Source organism: Colossoma macropomum, unplaced genomic scaffold (assembly GCF_904425465.1).
Source record: "Colossoma macropomum unplaced genomic scaffold, Colossoma_macropomum, whole genome shotgun sequence".
Taxonomy (NCBI): Eukaryota; Metazoa; Chordata; class Actinopteri; order Characiformes; family Serrasalmidae; genus Colossoma; species Colossoma macropomum.
The window spans coordinates 27,987,979-28,014,375 of NW_023494795.1; the positions used below are offsets into that span (position 1 = coordinate 27,987,979).

Genomic DNA, 26,397 nt, shown 5'->3' on the forward strand with positions numbered 1-26,397 from the left:
ATTCTTTTGGTTCTAAGACGAGTAATGAGAAAAAACACAATCACTTCAGAGTGCCAAGTCTGAAACGTGGCCTTTCAGTGAGCACATAAAATACATTCTACTGAAAAGCAGTGCAACTCAAGGTCTACTAAGTGATCGGTTGATGTGCACTGGATGTGAAGGGTAAATGCAAGTTTGTCTGAGGAACACAGACACCTGTCCATGCTGTTAGTTAAAAACGTGGCTTCATTTCAGCCTCAGTGACGTGTCTGAACTCCATGTCTGAAATTATGTATTCAGCTATTCGATTCTGATTAAACTGGTCAGCGTGTGGTTTATTCTTCCCCCAAGTGCGATCATGATGTAGGCTACTTGTGAAAATGTGCAATTATTTGCAGGAAAAAGTAAGGAGGAGAGCATTTAAAATCAAGGAGAATCTGACCTGCATGTTAACAGGGGATGTAATTACCGGGCTTAAGATGCCCTGAGAGGGGCTTGTCTGATGTAAAATTAGAATAAAAAATAAATAAATAAAAAGATAAACATGTGTTTCATCCCCAAAAACAAAAGCAGAGAGCAAGCATAGCCAATATTCATTAAAATATTAAAGGTTGTTTTAATAAGATGCAGAGAAACATAAAATAGTCAGTCAAATGAGGAAGTATGTGATTAGAATGGTAAAGGAAAACAACAGGAAGCACATTTAAAAAAAATATATACTTTTTATGCCTTCAGTTTTCAATAAAACAGTGAAGACGCTTGATTTTCACACCTTTTATTATCTCCCATTCAGGGGAACAGTAGCATATTTCAATAAAACCAATATTTTAATGTCTGTATCTCATCCAACCTGGATGGCACCCCAGTTAATAATAGAGGAAACAGTACATGAAGTATATACACCCATCCACTGCTCTAAACTGTATGTGGTGATACACAATAAGCTGTACTACAGGCTTCACATACCAAAATAACTGAAACAACAGCAATGATAAATCTCATTACTTACAAAGAAGAGCTTTTGTGTTTTTGTATTAGAGTTTACGAGAGGTGCTGTCCTGGCTCTTCAGTTCAGTATGCAGGACAGCATACCCATAAAGAGACGACTGGTAGCACCGCACAACTGCAGCGTCAGCACTACCGCTTTCACTCCACACTGAGGACAAGCATGTCAGGTTCCAGCATGTTTAAACTGAAATATCAGTCAGCTGAAGTAAAACACAGTCTTCATGCGTCTGTGCCATATGGGAGATCAATTCAGAGCTGCTGGAAGAATGTCAGGTCAGGGACCCTGGCGGCTCCTGAACTGTAGCCATGCCTTTCTTCACTTTCAGTGTCTCGCAGATCACACCACACACACTACTGTCACAAAGTTTGGAATCAGCGTTTTCAATCATATGAAACCAATCGGCTGTAGAACATGGTGATTCTGTGCACCTTTGTGATTCTATGCAATTTTGAAAACTGTTGAATCTAAAAATGATGAACGTAGATGTAGAGGATTCTGAAAGCTGTATAGCATCAATAATAAAGTTCCAATGAAATGAATATCCACAAAGTCTTGTATTTCAAGGCACTGTGGATATTCTCAAGGTACATAACCTGACATTTTTTGGTAAACAAATACTGCTGCATGCAAAGTTTAAAACACCCCCAGTCAAACCATGGTTTGTTGATTTGTTTACTCCGTTGAAGTTCCTCTACAGAGAACAAAATTGTCTGCAATTTTTAGGGCACAATTTCTATTTATTAGCTGAGTTTAACATACAGCAGGAAAAAAAAGTACAATATTAAAGGTGCCCTAACTTTTGCACAGATCTAATCATGTTAAATTAAGCAAATAAATAGAAATTGTGCATTAAAATGTGCAGAAGTGTGTTCTCTGTAAATGATCTATTACTTTTGTCTTATTTTAAATTAGAAAAATCAACAAAATGTAATCTTACCAGGGGTTCCCAAACTTTTGCATACAACTAGTTAGAGTATATCATTCAATAAATTCACATCATGTCTTATTTATAATGTTTAAACCTTGCAAAAGTTATTATTGTATATAAAATCACAGAGATGATTAATATTAATGAATACTGTGTTAAAGATTCTAAACTTTTGAACAGCAATGTATGTTCACTGTAGGTTCCTCCTCTAACGACCAGGAGTAGAAGCACAGCCAGTAAACTCAGCTACCAGCTGATAAAGATAAATTTGAACAACTATATACACTCATTCTCCCACCATAAATCACTCAGCAAAAGATTAACTCCTTTTCTGCTTCCTAAAGAAAAACACACACACAGGGCTTTGATGCAACTGTAACTGGTCAGCACTAGTAGAAAACTCCACTGCTGATGCCTGCATGTTCAGTAGTCATCACTGCAAAGGAAACATCCCGTGGGAAAAAAAAGAAGATTCAGCAAAATTCAAAATTTATTTTGAGTTGACTTCTCCCTTCAAGTGCACTGTGACATGTAGAAAGTCAGTATGCCTCAGTCCTTGGAGGGCTTTTCCTCAGCACTTTTCCTCAGAACAGGAAATCCAAAATGAAAGTGCATTAGTGTAGGGAATGGAGTTGTTTTGCAGGCCATGCTGTTTACAAGAGCGCTCATGTCGAGGCATGAAGTAATGGAGCTTGCTTCAATTTGAAAAACGTAAAACAAATCAAATAAGACCCGTCAAGTGGGCAAACCAAGCTCCAATGCAATCAATATCTTGTGGTAGCAGATTGTGGCTAGTGAAAAGGCTGACGTTTGCCATCATTCGTAATGCCTCACCACTTCCCTGTTTTTGCACCTTTTGTAGCTCAAACAGAGGGTGCTTGTAATGCTCGGTTTAAGCTGCTCTGTTTTGGTGCGGATGCAAGAGTGGGGGATTTCCAGATGCTTTCATTAGCAACAACAGCTCTGCTCCTGCCACGCCTGCAACTTTACTTCTCTTTAGAATAAAACCTAAAAACAACAATGCAAACATTGGCTTTTCAACTTTGGCTTCCAAAATAGAAAGAACCAACAACACTACAGAGCTTGGGGACAATGAGCATGGGATAATGTTATAAATTTATGGAAATTAATAAGTTACATTTAGCAAGTACAACAAATACGGTATAATTGTTTGAACAACATTGGATTAGTGATAAAATGTTCCCAATACCACTTTACAATAAGGCTTTTATAAGGGGTTTATGAATGGTTAAAAAAATAGTTAATTAATGGTTATTGATTAGGTTATCAACACTCTTGAAATCTTATTTAGGAAGTTATATTGCATGAATAATAAAAGAAACAGTGACTTGTTGCTTGCTAAACAGTGAGCTCACATTCATCTACACTGTTAAACCTGAGATTTTTGCTAGTTACTAATCCTACTTTGTCTTGTGCTTCAGACAGCATTAAATCTGTTAGCTTCGCCACATTAATTTTCATCAGATGTAACAGCTCACAGTTATTTTAAGGTGTTTAGGGCCTATTAATAAAATTTTGTAATGATTCATTAACACTTTATAGCAGTAGTCTTATTGTAAACTGGCACCATATTTTCTGATCTAAAATCCCTGTACATGGGTATTCCTCCTTAATGTCTCAAATTGCGATCTAAATGCAAGCCTCATTCTTACTTTTATGATAATGTATGATCATCATGGTTTATTTTTATGATAACATGTAAAATATCTGCAAGTTTAGCTGTTAATGCACTAGATTACTCATCACAGCCCTGTCCCACAACAGTTTCGTACTAGGCCATTTATTCAGACGCTTAGTTTTCATTCATAACGTAATGCAGCCTGAAAGTAACTTGACAGTTTATTATTTATTTTTTTGACAGGCAGACTGGATTTAAAAGAAAAGATAATGTCAATGTTTAATTCAAGGTTATTTAGTTTTGCTGGACCAGGTGTGATGTCATGACGAGAACATCTGGGGAAACCCATGAGAAATTCTAGGTCTAAATATGGGTGGGAATGTGGAGTTATTAGCATGGGAACAAACAGACTGAAATTTCAAAACTAACCCAACCCCTCATGAAGGTGGAGCTGAAAGCACTCATTAACTCTGATTAACAAAAGAGAACAAGCCTGTCGTTTGCCCAAGTTACATTCAGGAAAACTGTACTCCGGATGTTAAAAGATCACTGACTATACACTACACAAAAAATATGGTTCTTTAAGGGTTCTTAAGTAAAGAAAATGGTTCTATATAGAACAACAAACACTTAAAGAACCATCTGCATGATTAGAGTTCTTTGCATTGTCAAGTGGTTTTTCAGATTGATGGAGAATGTGCTGTAGATGGTTCTATATAGCACCTAAAAGGGCTCTTCTATAGGTTACAAGCTTAACATCATAACAGCAGAACCCTTTTGGATGCTATATACAGAATCCTTTCCAAAAAGGTTCTATATAGAACCCTTTACAGCACATGCTCCATCAATCTGAAGAACTATTTCATGATGCAAAGAACCCTTTAGTCATTTTTGAGCATTCATGGTTCTATCTAGAACTATTTTCTTTTCTGAAGAACCCTTGAAGAACCTTAATTTTTAAGAGTGTAAAGGTGTTTGAGGATAGCAACAAAAGAAGTTGTAAATCATTTGCAGTTTATGACTGCTTGACGTCTGTAGTCCACAGACTTTACCAGACACTGGGCATCTTCTATGGTGAAGGTTTACCAGACCTGTAATACAGTGTTTTTAACTTCTTGCCTAGTTCCAGCTTTTTGCCTTCAGTCTTGTCTTCAAGGGCTCAGGTCAGTTGATTGACTTGGCCAGAGCTGTCCACTTTCTGACCCTGAAAATCTCCAGAGTTGCTTTAATAATATGTTTGTCACTGCTCTGCTAGAAGATAAACTGCCATCTAGTCTTGAGGTATTCAGTCGAACGAGCAGTTAAGATGCTTAAATTTCTCCTGATGCTGCTGTTAATAGGCACAATATTTGTTACACACAAGTGTGCTAGTTCCCTTCAGACATATACAGTCATACAGTCATGATTCACAGAGGAGGCACATACTTCATCTTTCCATCACTTTGATAAGGGTTAATCTTCATTCCATCTGTCTAAGACATTAAACCAGAACTGTACAAGGCTTTCAGGTACTTTTCAGCACAGTTTTTGAGGTTTACCAGAAGTTAGCATTCTTTTTAAGATTAATTCGTATTAATTGATTAAAAGGGGTTTTTCCTCTTCATGGTGGACAGTATTCTTCAGTTATCCACTATTGTAGTCATAGACCACAATGTGTTCTTGCTTCTTAAGAATGTACCAAAAAGTTTGACACACCTGATGTTTCAGCAACATCTGTGCAAAACTGTTCAGATTTTTCTGCCTTCTGCTGACCTCAAGAAGCACAATCAACTAAAGAAAGCCTATAAATACAGCCCTGATTAATCTGTTTTATAAATATGGTTAACCTCTGTTAATCAAGGTTTAGATTTAAGAAGAATTAATTATTGTGCGCATGTACATGCAAGTGATATTTACAACAAACACCTACTTGCGAGAAATATGAGAAGCCAAGCAGCTTATTTTCCAATAACAGAAAAAGAAAATCAGATTATGTAAATATCTAGAAAGTAATGACAAATAATTGCCATAATTAGTGCTTATTGGACTCGTAATTACTTTATATTCTTGATGTCTGTGTAGAATGATTTGTTTCCTCTGTAGAAAAGTGTCATACCAAAAACATCACCCAAAACAGAACAAAACCTGAAAACTGTCCATGATTGCTCAGAGAGCTTTTTATGATCCAAAATCCTGAACTTAACCTGACGTGGAGCAGGTTAGGCATGCAGCAAAAGTTGCTAGAGAGATGTAGCCTTGTGAAAATTTAAAATCCATACTTAGATTGAACTGAGCCTTAAATTAGTTGTCCAGGCCTCTTCATGAGACAGGCACTTGCTTACCAGCACTGACACTTCTTTGATTACGTTTTAAACTAAAAGACCCTAGACACAAATGCCATGACTCTAGACCTTTTGTTAGCCGTTTTGCATGAAGCAGCACACAGCTGGCCAAGAAACAACCGAAAAGGCAAATTCCTCTCAGCCCCACAAAATGAAGGGGCTACTTGGAAAACAGGACTGTGAACACTACACGCCTCAATAAATATAGACCTACAATATATTCCCATGAAGTAAAGCCTATAGAGTGCACTTTAACATCAGTCATCGTTTCATTTTCTAATGCAATGTGCTAGACCACAGAAAGAAAACAAAAAACTGTCACTATCCAAATGAGTGCTGCACTAGCTCTGCTCTGGTTTGGCAGATAAATGAAGAGTCCTTTACTTACTTTCGACTGAAACCACTAACGTTCATAGCAGTTTCAGAATTGGGCTGAGATGAAACTGTGTAATGGTGTCATTTGGGTAACCCGCAGCACTTTCAGAAATCAATTACCTGCAAGAGGGGAGGATGAGCTCCTGGGGTAAGAGATTACATCCTTTACAGGAATCCTTTAATGTCACATTACAGCAGTGTGGCCCTAATGAGAGCAGGGAAGGGATCTCCACAGGTCTAATGAAGAGAAAACTTGCTGACTGACAGAGGCGATGGAGAAGGAGTTTAGCTCCCACATGGTGGATCAGCGCCTAGATCATATCGTCATCATCTGAAATGATCACACTGTCTAACAAAATGCGTAGGCGATGGAAAGAATTTCTCTTCCTATTTTTAGAGGTTTCAGTTGAATAAAATAAGCCGGACGCTGTTGGGAGGTTTCTGCACTTTGCAGAGAGGTCAACGACATTACGAGTGTGTGACTGCTATTAAAAGGAGCATTACAGCATAAAACTAACCTCTAATATGTTACTTATTGCAGGAAGTGACCCTGACCAACCAACATTTCACATTTTTGCCACTAAAACACAGAGTAACCACTCAGTAACCACTTTTTTGCTGTTTTCTCCTTTCAACAATCCACCAGACTAGTCAAACTGTTCGTTACACGTTCCCAAACATCCACCATTAATAACAAAAATGACAATTATCAGACGACTGTCAGAATTCGCTACAATTGACTACAAAGTTCTTATTTTTAGATTTTAACACTGTTAATATTTTTAAAGTAACACATGACTGGCTTTTACTGCTGAATCATGCTTGTTAACTGTAAATACAATGTAAACATGATACACAAGTTTCTATACTTCAGGCCACAAATTGGCCAGCACAAATTGTTCTATCTGTCTTTCCCTGCTTATCATCTCACAAGTGGATATATTCAAAACAACTTTTATTACTGAGGAATAGCCGAGGAAATCAGTAGATTTTTGTGTCAGAGGCTGCCCCTAGAGGCTACCAAGATGAGCTAATGAGCTACTACAACTGACCGGTACAACACTGCATGCTGATGAGGACTCATTGTCTTCTACATGAGGTCTTTTCCCAACTATTGATGACAGGCGAACATGTTTTGTCAATATAATTTTCAATGTTTCGGAAACAAGCTTACAACAGCAAAAATAGTTAGCCTAGTTAACAAAAACTGCAAAAACTTTAACAACATGTCCTCAGCAACTGTTACATTACACCTGTGCACATCCCTAATTAGTTAGAGACTCAGCTATAGACAGGAAAAATGGGGGAAAAAAGGAATAAATTAAAAAAATAAATAAATAAAAAACACCCACCCACGTACTTTCAACCTTTCTAAATGTTACTTGAACCTTCAATGTACATCATCAGAAGGGTTTTTCCTCAGCATTCAAATTGCTCTAGAGACTACAGCTTCACTACTGAAGGACAAATGCATCACTGGTTTTGACTTTCTGATTTTGGCTGGACTGCACCTATAAGCTGTTCAGCACTCAGTGAGCAACCATTGTCTACCGTGCACAGTTTCCCTGTTGAGTAAATCAATAACTGACTTCTGCAAGCTGCAACTGCAACATTTCCTTGCTCATATGAGATCCTGCTGTTTCGGCATGTGACTGTGAGTATGTGCGGTTATCATGAATGCTGGAATTCTCTTGGTAAGAGAGATTACACAGCGACAACGGCAGTGATGACACGGATACTGAGCCCTCCCCTCCCCCGGCGCGGCTCAGGAAACACCTGTGGATAGGCGCCTGGAGAACAGGTGCAGCTCAAGAGGGGGGCATGCGCCTCGCTGGCACGGGGTCCACATCCAGCTTGGCAGACCGTCCACACACACTCTCTCTAGGACACAGTTTCATTGATCTGCTGCCAAGCGCAGGCTCTCCAGAGACAGCCCGGTCCCACAGCTGAACACGGGGGGCCGAGTAAAGTTACAGCCATTTGCTTGCAACTCCAAATGAGAGTGGTGTGGTGGCTGCCGGCCATCGAGTACCATAAGGCCTCCATCGTCCTCGGGAACTAACTTTTCCAAAGACGCAGAACCGCCTTGACTCAAATAAAATAGTATGTGAACAAGCTACAGGTGCACTGATTTAGAATTTCTGGACTGATAACAATTATCGATAATTAAATACCTTGTTGTGGCTGATACAAACATCAAAAACAGACTTTTAAATAGGTTCACCTTCTAATCCATACACAGTAGTACGCAAAAGTTTAGGTGCTCACTCTTAGAGAAAACAAGCTAACATCCTCTACAGGGAACAGTTCTGCACATTTTATTCCACAACCACTGTTAATTTGCTGAATTTAACATGCTGCACAAAAAATATATAGCTAATGCTACTCTACACTGACAGTTACATCAAGCTATTTTAGTGAACATCTTTTCTGAACTCATGTTAAGTTATAATTGTGCCATATACACACATATGGTTCCTTGTTTCCTGGTAAATTTTCATATAGCTGAGTTCTCATTTGTTGCCTTTTTTGTATGATATTTAATATCTCATCACTGTCAGAACAAAACCTTTTATCTCCAAAATCTTCATTTAACAACATTCTTAACTTTCAATGGAAGTCAATGCAACAATAGCTGTTTGCAAGTCATTTTGTACTGTTTGTATAGGTCCATTCTTCCTGAAATGAATGCTGAAGACAAAATGTAAAGATCAGCCAGATTTTTTTTTCCATACATTCCTGGAGCGATTTCCATCCATCCATCCATCCATGTACAAACAAAAATAGGGCATCTAATTATCATAATTATGTGATTCAACTTTCAGATTACTAATAATAATCACTTTATTTCCCCCATTTATGATTTATTAGAATACTGCCTATCAACATATTGTGCACCACAACACAAATTTTAAAAGCTTCCAAATAATTTTTTACAATTTTGCGCTAAACTAACACAAAATCTGTACATGTAAAATGTGAGGCTCTCTTGGTAAATCAGACTGCTTCTTTACTCCAGTAGTTCTACCTTCTGGAGGTCACCTGCCCTGCACATTTTAATGTCTTCTGTGCATCAACATATCCACTTCAACTTCGGAAGGGCCAGATAACTAGCTGATTGGTTAATTAATGTGTTTGAAAGCAGGGGAAAACACTAAAATCTGCATGTGTCCCTCCAAGACCAGAGCAGAGAACGACTTATCTACTGTGAACACAGAAAGTGAGCAGGCCATTAGAAACAGACTGGATCATTATACCGCTTCCAGAAAAAGCAGTGGCATGGCGTAAATCAAGGAGGTTCTCTCCATGCTACTGACTTTCTCATAAATCTCCAACTGCATCAGTGCTCCTTTAGCATGAGATGCATTAGTCAGGAAATCAATGGATCATTGTGCTTCTAAGTAAGATGCACCACCAGAGCGTGTGAACATGGGCGCTTGAGCTAGTGCTTTGTGGTTAGATGAACATACAAACCATATCCAATTGCGATTCTAGTGATTTATTTCGCACATTGGGTTTTGTGTAATCTTAGATTTTCCATGTAGCCCATGTGCACAAGCTGTTAGCTATATTAGCTCATGTAACATTAGACTATGAAAATGAGCTCCTATTCTGAAGAAGCCTAAGGCTGCACAGATAAGATTTCTCAGTTGAAATTTACACTGCAGCATAAACCGGCTAAGCCTCGTAACAGAGGTATTAAGAGACAAGTCCCTAAAACTCACCACAGAAGGATTTCTCTTTTTGCTCTAAGCATCTGGTTCTGGGTATAAAAGAAAGAAGGCTAGGATTTTGAAAGTTTTACAAAATCTGTAAGCTATTTCAGCTTTATCCCGCATGAGCAAGTCTGCCTGTTCTCAGCAGGCCTGATGTTTTGGATTTCACTGGAGCTATGAGAGCTAGAGTAGAGCAGTAAAAGATATCAAATGACATTCAAGTGTCTTTGTCAAGTGTAAAAGATCTTCAAAAGACATCTGAACGGCTTTCTCATCAGAACTAACCAAAAAGACTAAAATCACGCTCCTTTCAAGCGCAGCACATGATCTTTTCATTAGAGATATTCGATTTAAGATGAACATGTTGACACAATGAGAACTAATACAGATTATCAAAAGCAAACTGATTTATTTTCTTCTCTCCACCACAAGGACTCTAAGGTAGCAGACAGGGCAAGGGTGCAGATATTATAACTTCCACTGAACATCCTTCGGTGCCTCTAGCACTGCATAACAGAGCTGCACAATATATTACTTTGTAAATGGTATCATTTTATTGACCTCTGCAACAGTGACACTGCAAAGGCTGCAATATGCAAATCAGCGTAACGAGTAACCTATTACAACTTAAACGCTGTGAGCAACCTGACTTGTTGCCGTTTTAATGAAGGAATCAAGCCAAGGTATTCACAAAATCCAACAAAATCTCATTAAAAAAGCAGACCAGGCTACCACAAGGCCCAAAAGTTTAAATGTTTGCCCTGTCGTTGGGAGATCACCAGCTGGCCTTTCACAATCATAAAAATTCAGCTGAAAATTGTCATAAACGATTGTGACTAAAAATGTAATCGACCTATTTGTTCATAGGTACTATGAAAGCAGAAATCTAAAGTGGCCAAACTGGCTGTGTAGCTGTCTTGCTTCCTAGTTGTCCATACTTAGTAGCTCCTAACTGACGACAGGCACAGCACAAGCTACCATTAAACAAACATTTGCCTAAACCCTACTGATGAATACATCATCTATTCATATTCCGATTGCTGTGATGTAAACATATGATAATGAAAGCTAATAACTGATCGAACCCAGTTTCCTAAAACCAACTGAAAGTTAAGATCTTAACTGGTGGAAAGTGTGTTCAATCACCTTTGTGCCAATATGCTGTTGGGAAACCCAGCCCTGGCGATTGTTATAGTTGTGACAGGCCTAATTATGAGCTCAACAAGTTCATCCATCCATGGTTTAGAGTCCAAGAGAGCATGACTGGCCTGGCTCTTTTAGAGCAGGTAGAATTGTCTTCCCACTCCCCAGTCGTGTGATGCTAGCCGCTGTCGGCATTTGTAAGCCAACATGAAAGAATAAGTAGCTAGCTCTCTCAGTCAAGTGCACTAGCTGTACAATTATGTTGCATTAGCAGCAGTTTGAAAAGATGTGATGGCACTTAATGTGTCGATTTCATCGTTTAAGCTTGGTGGAATCATGTGATTGAAGGAGATCCAAGAGGATATGATTCTTTAACAACAACAAACAACACCACCCAATCTTTAACCAGGCCACATTATTGATTCATCACTGCGAAAGTGTATTGCAGGCCCAATAAGTAAAAATGAAACAGCAATACTTGTCTTTTGTGCATGCTATACAGCCCTACGATATGACCACTGACCCTTCACTCTGTGTTACAGAGCCCTTACATTCTGCATCACTTACTGCTTTGTTATGGACAAGACGGATTTTTCCCCTTTGATTCCCCCCACCAGTGTGCCTAGAGAGACGAATAAGAACATACAACGCCCTCCCCCCGATGCACACACACATTCTACATGGGCACACAACCTATCATGCAGTCATATCTCTCCCAATTGAATCAAAAACAGACTCCAGTCTACAGCAGAGGTCACGACCCCAGACGCACAGTATACAAACAGCTTGCTTCACACCTTTTAATCAATGTGTCCTACTGTGTCAGGTGTCTTTGTTCACTCAATTAATCAGCACCTGGAAAGCATAGTGAGTGAGAAGCCTCTCTGTTATCACCCCAGCCCACATCAGCCTCCTCATTCACATCTTCTGGCTCTGAACTAGCAGTGAATGAGGAAACAAAAAAGGCTCCTCACAAAAAAAAAAATTCATGACAACATGAATCTTCCATAGTTACCAAATAAGGCCTTTCATTGCTATTAGTGGTTCAGCGAAGCATTTGTTTGCACAGAACGAAGGCCAAGAGCTCACCTACATAACCGACATTTTTTTTTTTTAAATCATCATTTCTCCCTCTGCGAGCGAGTCTAAATGTCCCATGAATTTTCATGGCCTGCGTCTTTAATGTCTTAGCATCACCTTGATCCTTAATAAAAACACTCCGGTAAGATAAGAAAGTATATTTCAGCCTTTTTGAATATGCGCCGAGATGTAAGAGCTGCTTGAGAAAAAGAGAGGAGACTAACTGAAGCCTCCAAGCAATGTCTGCAGTTGCTGGGGGCAATCCATTACAGCTGTGTACGCCTCAGGTCAGGAACCAGGCTGACCGGGACACAGGTAGGTTCAGCCTGGGTCTCCGCCATCCCTTCATGAATCCTAACCCCAGTGCAATAGCTATAATAGTGAAAATGGAGATCTGTCAGATTTTTGGCACTTTGACTCTAACTCTCATGCCTTACTTATGATCAGAATGACCTACTGGGAGACCAAAGGATGTTTTACAAATGTGTTCAAAAAGTCTTTGCTAGATTTGAATGAATGAAGAGCATAGACTAAAAAATAGGCTAAAACACACCAAAAGTAGATACTTTCCATTTTACATTCTTATATATGAAAGTTTTCATATAAAGCCTCATTCCAACGCTTTTATAGCAATTTTTAGGAATATAGTAATAAATAATTTAAAAAACTTGAACTGATATCTTTTGCAGTGGGCTACTTATATAGAATTATCATTTTAACTTTTTTCAAACGGCATTGCTAAATGCAATGTTGCTGTTTAAGAGCAGTTTTAAACTCAAAGCAGTGTGGCACGGCCACAGTTGAGACTCAGGAGTGAAAAGCGCGATGGCAGTTTATTTTGTACATACTTCTGCTGGCACACCGCTTATGGTAAGCAGCACAAAAAAGACTTAAAGCACTTATTCATATTTTCCTTGTTTTGAAGGAAGGCGGCTAGTTCAAACAAGCAGTCGAAACACAGGCTGATAATACAGGTTAATTTTTTCACTTTAAAATAGTTCCAAACTGTGGAGATTTATACTACTTTCTTTAATTCTGAAAAAGCCTCATTGCTGCAGGTTGTGGATAATGTTTGCTTATGGCACATGTTCTACAGTGGAGAAAAGAGAGCTCAAAAGAAATAAAGGGACGGGATGACACCCAATCCACTAACATGTGCCTGGATTGGCTCCAATCCACTGGATCAGATTAGAATAACCCTACAATAACACAAGGAACAGAAAGCTGAGGTCCTTTTCCTCCTCCAAATATCTACTGAACAAATTCAAATGAAACTAAAAGTTATTTTTAAGCCCTGTGCTACTCCCTTAGAGTCTTCAAACATTTCCAGAAGCTTAATGCTATATATAAAATTCTGGAACGCTTAGTTTGACCCTGTATAAGCTTTGGGAGTGCACTACTGTCAAAAGCTCCTAGTGAAATAACACCACTGTGGTGTATTGTTCCAACAGCATTCAGCACATTGTTCCCTCTGCTTTCTTTCTTACCAAATGACTACTCCCTACTGTGGCCCTTTGTCCAGCAATGTAGAAGTTTTCCTGCTCCATACAGCAAACTGCACACTGGATTTAGCACTGATCTTCTGCTACTGAGCATATAAACTTCTATTCTACTTATTACTGCTCTTCATGAAAGCTTTTATGCTGGGCTACAGAATAGAGATGAAAAATAAAAAAATAAATAAATACATACATCCATACATACATGCATACATAAAGCATCCAAAGAACAGGAAATATCTTGCCTTGCTACCCTATGCTATGCCCAAAACTTGAATTTCTTCCAATATGTTTTTGTTACTCCTTGCTGACAGCCAATGATCATCAGGATGGAAATGAATTTCCCTCATTAGCTTAAATTTTGCATAATTAATGGTGAGGGGAATGATGTGTGAACGAGTGGAAAGTTCACTCATTTATAATGAATGAGCGGATCAGACGGCCCAAATGGGTGCAGTGCAGAGCCAGAGGTTTTATACTTGAAGCCCTCAGCAATCAACCTCCTCCACCAAACACATCAGGAGGTGGAAAAACTGCAAAGCCATTCAATTAGTCAATCTATTCAATCAATCTATTCAAACTACCATGCAAGATCTTCCAATCACACTTATCTTTCCATATAGTGGTTAAGAAAGGGGTGGATAAAAAACACCTAAAAGGATTATATACAGCTGGCTGATATGATTATATTAATAAATGACCAACCTATAAATCCCTGATGATTAATTGAGTAATTTGAGCTTTTAAAAGGGGACGACGACGACGGCGACGACGACGACGACGACGACGACGACAACAACAACAACTTTCAGATTCCAAAATGCTCTGCTGGAAAAAGATACAGAAGCCTTCAAAATAGACTTCAATTAAGAATATACAGTAATAAACTAATATAATTTACACAATGCTGTACACAAATAGTGATATAAAAACAATACTGCAAAAATGCATAACTGGGTGTGTCCAGAAGACCGTTTCTTAATGTGAGACAAGCAAGACCATTAAAATAATAAATAATTATGATGTGTGTGTGTGTGTGTGTGTATATATATATATATATATATACACACACACACACATACACATACATACATATACACACACACACACACACACACACACACACACACAGCAGTTTAGCCCCTCCCTTTCACACCAAAGTCATAAGGAGTGTTTTAGACTCTTTTGGAATGAACCACAACACAAAGCATCCGATCAGTACAGAAGTCATTTACATAAAGCAGTCTTAAAAGGCACAGTAACAAAGAGAGTATGTTTATTTCTAAAGGATAATGAGAGGTTGGAAAATGGTCATGGAAACATAAATGATGACTACTTTTGGTACAGGAAACCACACAAACTTTATAAGTGGACTTCGGGGGAAAAAAACAAAAAACGAAAATTGAAGGGGACCTATTTTGCAAATTTTCAATGTTCATATTTTTATTTTTAAGAGTCTCCTAGAATAGATTTACATGCTCCATACATTCCAAAAACACATTTTTTAATCACACTGTACACCTTCTGTCAAACTCTATTAGGGCTCTTGTGTCTTTAAGCTCTCCTCAATGAGCTCAGTGTACTCTGACTGGTCAGCTCACCCACTCTTTCTGACTGGTCAACCATCAGAGTGGTTCCACCCCTACATCTTCCACCCCTGTCTTGCAGTCTGCAGACAGATCCTTCTCTCCTAAGCAGCTGTAAACACCAGCTACAATTTTTCCAATGTCGTCAGTATGGGTTTGAGCCAGAGTTCGATCCTGAGAGCCAGGTCAGCGTCGTGGATACAAAGCTGAACAAACTCTTCCTAGCCTCCAGAAGCTGCTGTTTGTTGCGTGAGGGCGTGCCAAGCTTGCTGGTAGCTATAAAAAGCTATAACACATGCACACGCGCACACACACACACTAAAGGAAAGGGAAAAACCAGAAAAGCATAACAGGTCCACTTTAAAAGGAACGAGTCTTTTAATCAAGCAACCGTCACCGCCTTAAAGTATCATGGCTTTACTAAACCCGTTTGTTTTTATTCAATAAAGGTCATCAATAAAGTTTTATTTCAAAGCGCAAGCCCGTGCCAAAAGTCAAACTTTAAATGCCAGATTCAGTGCTGGGCAGGTGTTTATTGGCTTACAGTCAACAAAAGCTACACACTAACAGTTCACTCCTGGAACGATCTTGACATCAATTTCCTTTTCACAGAACAATTATCACTAAAGGTCAGGGAGGCTCACAGGGAGAGAGAGAAAGCCGTGAATGGTGTCTGGACACAGAAAGCGAGGGGCCCCTGTGGAGTCCCGCTGGGGCTGTTTGTTTCTGTCTTGCTACTGATCAGTGGGATTAGATTCTATTTTCCACAGTGTGAATTATCACCAGTGTCAAACAGGGCTGCTGTGGCTGCTGCTGTCAGTATGCGCAGTTATTCAAATTACACAGATATACAAAGTCATCTTTGCATTCTTTTACAGACTGGGTATTTGCATAAAGTACATAGTACAGAAAAAAAAAATTCAATGAAATTGTGTTTTATCTTTTCAGTTTTAGATGCGTTTTGACTGATAATATGATGTGCACAGTGACATCTAAGCGGAGTTACGTTCAGAAATATTTCCAACAAAAAAGCACTACTAAGAACACTGAAAGAACTGGTCATAAACTGAATTTTTACTGTGCATAAATTTAGTGTCTAACTCTTAGTAGTGATCAGTATATTACGATACTATGATCTGTGTTATAACCGCTATACTGTTATGCCACAAATACATGCAGAAACAATGACAAACAGCACAAACCATGCTAAAGTTCACGTTTAGCTGAATAGCTGAGTCATGTATGTGTCAGGTTTCAAATAAAAATGAAAATTACCCTTGATCACCTCTTTTTAGCCTTAGCCTAACATTGACATTAGAGTGAGTACCCCACTTCTGTTTCCTCTAGTACCACCTGAGGAACCACCTGACTCAGTCAGCTGCATCAGAGTCCTGGGGCTTTGTCTGTGCAGTAAGCCATGGACCTGCTGGTACCGCAAGAATGACTAATATTTTTCCCTAAATTTCAGCAGTGCTGGACAGTAGGAGGCATGAGTGTATGGGAGACATACAAGACAAATGACTTTAAAGCTGAAGTTGGCTTCTTATTTCAACTGCCTATTCCACCTTAAGTGATGCAGCTGTCACATTCAAGTGCCTGTACAGACTGTTGCTCCATTTAAGGTGGAACAGAAAATTCAACAAAACAAAAAGCTGGCGAATAAGAAATTCAGACATAAAACAACATCTAGCACTGTTTTTGCTGGGCTAGTGGAGTGTTAGAAAGCAACACTGACATAGGTTTATCTATATATTGCTCAGTTTTGTTTTTACTATTTAACTCAATGAAAATATTTCAGATTAAGTTTAGTGTTAAAAATGGCTTTTATTAAATGTGATGGCACATTCCATAATAACAAGACACTGTAAACCTGTTGTCAAAAAAAAATACAAAAGAATGTTTGTTGAAAAAAGTATATCTGGCATAAAGTCCACTCAGAAAAATGGTCTTTTGCTGTGTTCAATGTCAGAAAATGGAAAATATCAACTTTCCCCACTTGAACGTTGCACTAAAACAGCTGATGAAGTCATACACAAATGATAAACGAGTTTACCAGATGTGACGTATAACACAACCTTCACCAGTTGTCATGAGTGGGGAAAAAGTTAAATGTGTTTGTGAAAATGAAAAAATACATATACCTGATGCACTCATGTGATCTAAGTGCTTTTCAATACAGCAAAGAAAAAGCAAGAGAAATATTCTTCAGACCTGCTTTCATTGTCTGCGTGGTGGGAACATCTTTCAACAAGCACATGTATATACTCATATTTTATAGTTAACACCTGGTACAACCTTTCGATGAGCAGCTAAACGCTGTACTCACTACAACAGACAAAAAAAATGTCACAAATCAAACAGCTTCACCTCTTATGCTAACTGCAAGCAGTACACAAAATGTTCATGTTTGTTTTTAAATTCAGAATATTTCATTTTTTTGGAATACATTTCTTTTTAAAAAGGGGACTTTCAAATAGGAAAAATGGTTAAAACGCCCATCTCTAACTACTCAGCCAGGAATCCAAAGCGCTCCAAGAAAAGGTGCACCAAGACTTCACTGATCTTGGAGCAGTTATTGATGCGAGGCAGAAGGGGCGGAAAGAGAAGGGGAGAGGCCTCAGCATGCACTAATATGATTACGTATGTGACACAGCTTAATCCTGGTATTAGGATTCAAGCCCCGCCAGTGGGCTCAATATTAACCGTGAGGAACTCTCTTGCTAGCAGTTTCTTACTGGTGGTCTTTGAGCTCAACCAGTGAGACATGAAACACTCTCCGCTCCATGCTTTGGAACTCAGTCAAATATCCATTTAATATAGATTAGCCAAGTCAGTTGATAAAAGAATTGTCAATTTGATCAAAAAGGAACTGCAAGAAGAAAGCCTTTTTTCATTTCCCAGTATTCTGTTTCCTGAGTGCAGAAGTTAGTGAGCAGAAACCAAAATATGCAGTAGGTACTTTTCACTTCAGACAGTTTTTCCACAAGGCTAAATGTTCAATCTGAAGGGGGAAAAAAATAGATTCAAGAGATTCCAAGGGCTCAACAAGGTGATGAGCTTTGGAAATAGCAGGCATATTCTAAGCTCTGGGCAAATGACTGTGTGAAATTTAGTGAAATAAAATAACACAAGGTCGTGGTAGACAGAGGGAGATGTGAGGCTTCAGGATTTTCTGACAGTATGTCTGATGACTGACTTTTCAGCTACATACAAAGAGCCTCAAACATATATGATCTACTCTGCTGTGCAAAAATCTTAAGCTGCAATGATACTGAACTGCTACCTTGCTGCTTTCTTCACCAAGGTGGAGCAAAGATCGAGCAAGTATGCGTGGTCCTGATGTGGTTTTGGAGGAAACACAGTTGAGTAAACCGCTAACGCAAGCCAGGTAACCTTTTTGTAGGGACGCATAATCACATCAATATGGTTATGCTTATGTCTGCTTATATATATGCATGCGTGTGTGTCCCCACCTCAAATGGTGTAGCAGTTACATTGCATGTGTGTGTGTCCCCACCTCAAATGGTGTAGCAGTTACATTCTGGTGCCTCAGGCACCATCTACTGTGGAACGGGAAAATTCGAACGAGAAGCTGGTGAATGAGAAGCTGACTTCAGCCTCGCGAAAAATCAAACGTTGAGAGATACTTTACAAGAAACTATTCTATACTTGAGGAAAAGTTTCCTGACTGAGATGCGAGAAAAGCGACTATATCTGGTCTAAAGCTTGAAGCAGAGCACAGTAACTCTGCGTTTTCATTTATATTACATTTTTAGCCTATACTAGCATATAGGCTATATATTAGTATATTTTTATATTTTATATTTTTATATTTTATATTTAGTATATTTACAGCCAACATGGTAAAATGGACATAATGTTGTGGCTTCCAAGGTGGTTTGATTTTATCAAAAGGACAAAATGGCTCTTCTTAACATTTGGGTTGCCGACCCCTGAGCTAGACTCAAAGGTGCCGGAGGTGCAGGAAGAAACCACAGCTTGCTCTCTTGTTGTCTATTGGCTCACGTTTCTGAGTACCACAAAGAAGTTAGTTAAAGAAAATGGAGTTAAAGATTTAGGCAGGCAAGAAAATTGTTTAAAACTACGCCAGTATGTTTTAAGACATAACAGGAATGTTTTGTTGGCAGTAAGGATTTTAATATGCTGGTTAGAAGAACACAGTTAGAAGATCAAACATTTGGTTACTTGACTACTGACTGCACTCCAGCCAACATATGGATTTGTTCAATTCACCTGATTTCATTTAATGAAAGACTGTTTAGTTAAACTAGGTTTTCCACGGTAACTGTAAATACTGGGCTTTGAAATATATTATTTATTTGTTCATATTCTAATAACAAATAAATGCTTACTGTCTAGATAAATAGCTGAGATGGCATAAGACTTTTGCACGACACTGAGTCAAACAGCACTGATTCAGCAGTGTCTGAAATCCCATTGAAAACTGCTTGTTCCAGGTACGGGGTGGGCAATATGGCAAAAACATCAGGATATTTGAAGACACACAATACATGATACCTATCATGACGTTCAGTTTCTCAGGGGGTTGATAAGTTAGTACAGACACAATGACACTGTTTATGAACACATTAACAGAGACAGAAGCAACTCACTGTTGTGCGTTGAGGGAACAGGATGAGAGAGCAGTCTGACAAGGTATTAACCAACTGCCATTCAGAATACACAGTGAATACTGATAAGGGGTCAGGCCCGTCAAGCTGAAGCTAGGAATTGATTTGCATCTCATTAGAAAATGCGAAAGGTTCACCCTTGGCATGACCTGCACAGAGACACGAAACAGACCCTCAAAGAACAGCCTGAGGCATTAGCCTGCTACTACCTGAAACTTGTCTGGAACTGCTTGAGAAACCACAACAACTGGCTCAATTCATTCTTATTTGCACATCCTGGAGTGAGAGGTGTGTAACAGTGTTTCCTCACATGTGGACTACACTCAAAATGCCTTCCGACAGGGTCAGTTAAATCTTTTCTAACAATACAGCTCCTGTGTTCTATTTCTGTGATGCAAATTTTAAAGACTGTTTCTTCACCATACACACTCAAAAATGATGCTTCTTCAAGGGTTCTTTAGTAAAGAAAATAGTTCTATATAGATCCATTAACACTAAAAAACGCTTTGCATGATTAAAGGGTTCTTTGCCTCAAGAAAGGGTTCTTCAGATTGACATAGAATGTGTTGAATATGGTTCGATATATAACATTTTTGAAAAAGGTTCTATATGGCACCAAAAAGCGTTCTTCTATAATTACAAGCTTGACACCGTAATAATAGTAAAACCCTTTTTGGTGCTATATAGAACCCTTTTCAAAAAGGTTCAATAAAGAACCATCTACAGCACATTCTTCATCAATCTGAGGGCTTTCACAATACAAAGAACCCTTTAATCATGTAAAGCGTTCTTTGAATGTTCAGGCCTGTGTGCCAAAACGTGTTGGGTGAGTCCTCCAGTCAACAAATGCTGCTGGTTTTACTTTCGCTACAAATACATTTTGTCCCCTTTTAAAAGCTTCCAAAATTTTTTATATCGCTATAAATAAACAAGGGCACACTTCACATAACATATGCTGACTGCGTTCGGCCAATTTATTATTTTTTATTTTGGCAGATCTGTCTTATTTTTATGAGGTAAATAACATTGAGGCAGGTGAGTGCACTCACTCTTTATTTGAATGCTGCTGCTAGACTGATAGCAAAATGATGCAGATTTATTATACAATACTCATTGTCCTAAATAGCCAGTCAGTCATTTCTTACTTTAGATGTAGCACTTTGTCTGATTTGAATTATTTGAATATGTGCCTTTTACGTTTAAAGCGTTAAAATGCCATTTTTGCTCATTAAAGCGCAAATAAATGTTATATATATGGTATTTGGCCAATTCAAAGTACTGGAAAATGTATGTCGTGTTCATTTCGCCCACACAGTGTGTGCTTTGGGTTTAAAATATAAGGCTAATAAAAATTGGCCAAAAAATCGGTAAATTTGGCTGTAAAGAAATCAGAATCAGCCATAAAAATCCATGATCAATGCATCTCTAGTATGCGAAATGTTACAAGCATATCAAAGTTTCTGACAACATTTTTTACATGTGGCAAGACCTGCTACTGCTGGTGAACTGTGCCTGTTCCAACTTACCAAATCAAAATACCACGATATATTGTGAATCGTAAAAATGTCTTCAAGTATCATTACATTTCCAAAACCCTTTCAAAGAAGGTTTAAACACCGAATGCAAAATATTCACAACAGCAAAGTACAGCAGAGGTTCTCAAACTGCTTCCCATGTACAACCTAGAATGTCCACATTTTTGCTCCGAGTGTTGCAAGTTGGGATCGAGCAATAATATGGACCATCCGGGTGGCCCTGAGGATCCGTCAGAAAACCACTGAAAGAAGCGATTAGGCTGCATGTTTGGAACTCCTTATCTGAAGTTTTAAAATGGACCTCCAACCTACAGGTTGCTGTTGGTCAGCAGTAAGAAATACACAAAAGCATAACGGCAGCCATAAATTTCACTCAAGAGGTTTCTGGCAGCATTAACGTGGATGAAAGCTCTAATTATAACACTTGACAGCTTATATGCACCTATTAGAGTCTGGGAAATACTGCTTGTATCTGTGACTCATCTCATAAGTGACTAGCTACAGCCAAGAGAAACAGCAGTGTTAACTTGAAGACCTAAAACCCACGTGTCAAGCACAAGGCACAATCCTATCCGGCCCGCAAAAAGTATTTTAATTTTCTATTAATATTAGCTTTTTCACAATGCACTGCACTACAGTCTCCAGCATGTACTGCAATATAATGTGTGCTCCAGCTCTTCTACCCCAATAACAATCTATGGGACAGAGGTTTCACCTCAGTTCTACACAATTCTACACAGTTCCACACCAGTCATATCACTAAACAACTGCAGACTAGCCAATATAAACACTTAACGTTAGCTCAGCATCTCAGGAATTGAGCTCAAGTCTTAATGAACTTGCAGCAAAGAAAAGATGCCAGGGGTCTAGTTCAAGAAAACAGGTAGTAGGATTAAAAGACCTAGCTAATGGGGACATTTTAATTTTAAATATTTCAAATATTCATGTAATATTTCAAGGTCTACTACAAGTGCCTATACTTTGCTTTTGAGGTTTCTGCATATTTTGAATAAACAATGGTCAGTTTGGTTTATAGCAAAACGTTAACTAAAAATGAAACAAAACATAGATGTTCTCCAGCATCACAGATTTTGTGAGATTTTTTAATATGGCCCTTTCAGTGGTTGACTTTGACACCCCTGACCTAAAACTAGAATGCCATGAAACACAATACAACAACATCTGCAAAAAAGCAGAGGAAAGGACTTTGACTGGTGAGACATATGGTGTCACTCCAAACAGCCCTGCAAGATGGAACTGGATGGAGAGGTGAATTACATTACAGGTAAAGAAACATTGTGAAAGGAGCTGCAGCACATTGTCAAAGGTTCTGTTGTTTATCTGAGACCTGAACAAAAGGTATTCAGCATCATATAGTCCGAGTGACAGAATCAGGGCGTTCATTTGAAATCCAAGTGTACCGTCTGCTTCAGTTTTGGAAAGCCAACAGATATTTCAAGAGAGCTAAATGTTGCTTGCACGTTACAGGTTTTACCTCAGGCAATTCAAATGCTCCAAACTCTGAACAATCCAGGTGACGCGGAAACTCATACTACTGAATTTACATTGCAGCTTTGAGAGCAACAGAGAAAGTCCAAACACTAGATGAAATCTCAGGGACTGACCCAAGGGCTGTTCAGACACCCTTTAAACAAAAAAGTGGTTCTTTTGTACAGCCAATGGTTACACAAAAAAAATGAATGTATAAATAGCTCTGTAAATGGTTAGATGGCTCTTCAGTGGTTCTTTAGTAAAGGCAGTGGCTCTATATAGAACCATGAACTTTCAAAGAACCATCTACATGCTTAAACAGTTCTTTGCATCGTTAAGTGAAATGACTGGTAAAGAATGTGTTGTATATGGTTCTGTATAGAACCTTTTTGAAAATAGTTCTATTTAGCACCCAAACAGGACTCTGCTACTGTTACAACGTTAAGCTTGTAACAATATAAAAACCCATTTTAGTGCTATACAGAACCATTTTCAAAAATGTTCTATACAGAACCATATACATGTACCATTTCAACATGCAATTTAAGCATGCATATGTTTTTTGAGGGTTCATGGTTCTATGTAGAACCAGTGTCTTTACTAACGAACCCTTAAAGAACAATCTTTATGAGTGTATATGGTAAAACCTGTTCTATATGGTTCTTTCTGGAACTATTTTTATAGAACTGTTCTGCATAGCACCAAAAAGGACCCACTGTTGTTACATAAATGGTTCGATACAGCAGCAAAAAGACTTGTAATGACAGCCAAACCCTTTTTGGTGCTCTACAGAGCCACCACTCAAACGGTTCTTTAAAGAACCATATAAGACAAGTACTCAAAGATGTAGACGAACTGTTCAAGCAAGCAAAGACAGCTCACAAAACATCTGAAATTAAACATTCACACGTTTGAGTTCTACTAAAAACTTTTGTAGTTCTACTAAAAAAACACTCGAACAGTTCAGGGAATCTGCTTTGTTACTGTTGGAGAACGAAACTTACAACGCCAACGTGACGCTGACACGGACAAGCGTGAGATAAGATAGACTACCTTCTAGCTGGGGGGTGAAAAGGGGACCCCAAGCTGTTTTTTCTAAGCCCATTGTTATTGCTGTTCAGGTGACAACGAGGAGGTTTTAAATAAGCCACGAAAAAAATGGAGCACACTAAGCAGCTAGCTACTCGGCTAATCTCGTTTTACCGGCCGCTTCAGGTAAGCTAGCAACGTAAGCCAGTAGTACGAAACACGAGTCAGCTTCCTACTCGCCAACGTCTTGTTCGAATTTTCCCGTTCCACCTTAAAAACTGCAGCGGTTACCTACTGGCGCCCCAGGTGCCAGAATGTAACTGCTGCACCCTTTAAGATGGAACGGGAAAATTCGAACAAGTCGTTGGCAAATAGGAAGCCAACTTAATGGAAGTTGGCCAACTACAACCTACAGACACCTAGGCTGTAGTGTAGTCTTGTTTTTCGAATGATATGACCACATTTAAGTGTGTGGTTATGGTAGATACAGATGATTTTCACCAGATTGGGACTAAATAACGTTGGCCAGCTAACTTAGTCACTTAAACAGCAACAAAACAAACGTCAGGCTGGTTTTCTTTTACACCTAGACTTCACGTCAGCTAACTGACAGTCTTAAAGTGTCAGTTAGCCCCACTACGTATCAAAAACTCGACAATACAAAAGATAAAGCCCAAGCTTCAAGTAACTTACCTCTTTAATTTTCGCTCTTTTCTCCTTGGTGTCCGGGTCTGACGGTTCGTGCCCTGTTGCTCCAGGCGGCCGTACGAACTCGATCTCCGGCAGAGAGTCGTCCTTTCCCCCGCCGCCTCTGCCCTGGCCGTCTCGGGCAACTTTCTCCTTCTCGCTCTCAATGTCCTGCTTTATCTCGTCGGTTCGTTTCTGCAGCGTGTCTTTGGCTTCCAGCAGTGCCTTTTCGTGATCTTTCCTGATCTTGGCCAGTATTTTCTCGTCCCTGCCAGTGGCGCCGGCGCCGGCGAAGTCCCCGTCAGTGCCCGGGCGAGGGTCGCTCTCGGCCGGTGCGGAGCGGAAGAAAACTCCGCTGAGCAGCTTGGAGGAGTCCGGCAAGAAGAATATTGCGCCGAAGCAGAGCGTTATAAAAGCACTGAAAACCAGAAGAAGAATGAATTTCTCCGTCAGTCTGAAGGAGGTCGGGCTCACAGACTTCCTATTCGGAGTCGCTGTGAAAGGCAGGAGAGTCGCTACAGGCATTTTTTGTATGTGTTTCTTCTTCTAGAGAGACTAAAAAATTGTCTGAAAATGTATTAAATCCTTGTCCGCACTGCGAGGCTTATAAGGGCATATGTTAGTCGAATATGTGGAGGTATAGCGTCCTCGGGAAGTTAGGGAGCCACTCCGTGTGAGCCCTCCACGCACGCTGCCGCTTCAGTTTATCATTGCCGAACACACATACGAGGAAAAAAAACAGCGAGGAAAGAGAAAGAGAAAAGTCTCCCTGAACGACGGATTATGCAGCAGCGGTGTGAGATTGACAGCCGCTCTGACCAATCACAGCTCTCACAGTCGCCTAATACAATTGTGGGCGTGTCTTTCTGGAGAACGTGATGGCTTGGTCGCTCTTTATTGGCTATTAGGAGATTAGCGATTAGAGAAAGTTGGAGAGGGTACAGGGCAGTTTTTTACTCACAAATCAGTCTGGACAATTAATCTTTTCTAATTTTTATAAGATTTTTCGGTTGTTTTTTTTACACTTATAGATTTAGGCTTACTTGCCTATTATTATTATTATTATTATTAGTAGTAGTAGTAGTAGTAGTAGTATTTATAGAGCACGTTTTATACTGGTGGCAGCTCAAAGTGCTTTGCAGACAGGTGATGAAGCTTAACAATAATAGAGAAAATTATGAGCATTGATTTAAACTCATCTAAGACAATGACACAGGTGAAATTAATAAATACCAAAGAGACGTAGAATTTTAAGTAAATGCTAAGTGAAAGATCCGTTTTCAAATGTTTCTCACATTTGAGTTCCACAGTTTAGAAGCATAATAACTGAACAAGGCTTATCCATGTTTTCTGTATTTTATAGAAGGTATTTGCAGAAGGCCACTCTCTGCAGATCTAAGATCACATGCTGGAACATAAACAAATCTGCTCGAGAGGCCTAACCAATATTCAATATGGTGGGTTAGAATTTTGTGATCAACAGTATCAAAAGCTCCACTAAGATCCAAGAAGACCAGAATAGAAAGATTTTGTGCGTCGTTCATAAGCCTAACGTTACTGACAGCACAAACTAATGCTGTCTCAGTACTATGGTTAGATCAAAAACCTGATTGAAACTTGTCAAGTAACGTGTGTGATATTAGACACACATTTAATTGCTTGAAAACATCTTTTCTAAGACTTTACTTAAAAAAAGGTCTAACATTGGTCTAAAATGATTTAGTACAG

At 39.0% G+C, this 26,397-nt stretch overlaps 1 protein-coding gene across 1 annotated transcript in view; it reads right to left on the reverse strand.

Moving 5' to 3' along the window:
• Nucleotides 1-25,445, reverse strand: part of man1a1 (mannosidase, alpha, class 1A, member 1) — a 172,546-nt gene extending 147,101 nt beyond the window's left edge. The window contains exon 1 of the mRNA XM_036582092.1: nt 24,676-25,445. Coding sequence (XP_036437985.1) covers nt 24,676-25,194 — 519 coding nt within the window. The 5' untranslated portion in view covers nt 25,195-25,445. The remainder of the gene's footprint in view (nt 1-24,675) is intronic.
• Between the last annotated feature and the right edge of the window lie 952 nt (nt 25,446-26,397).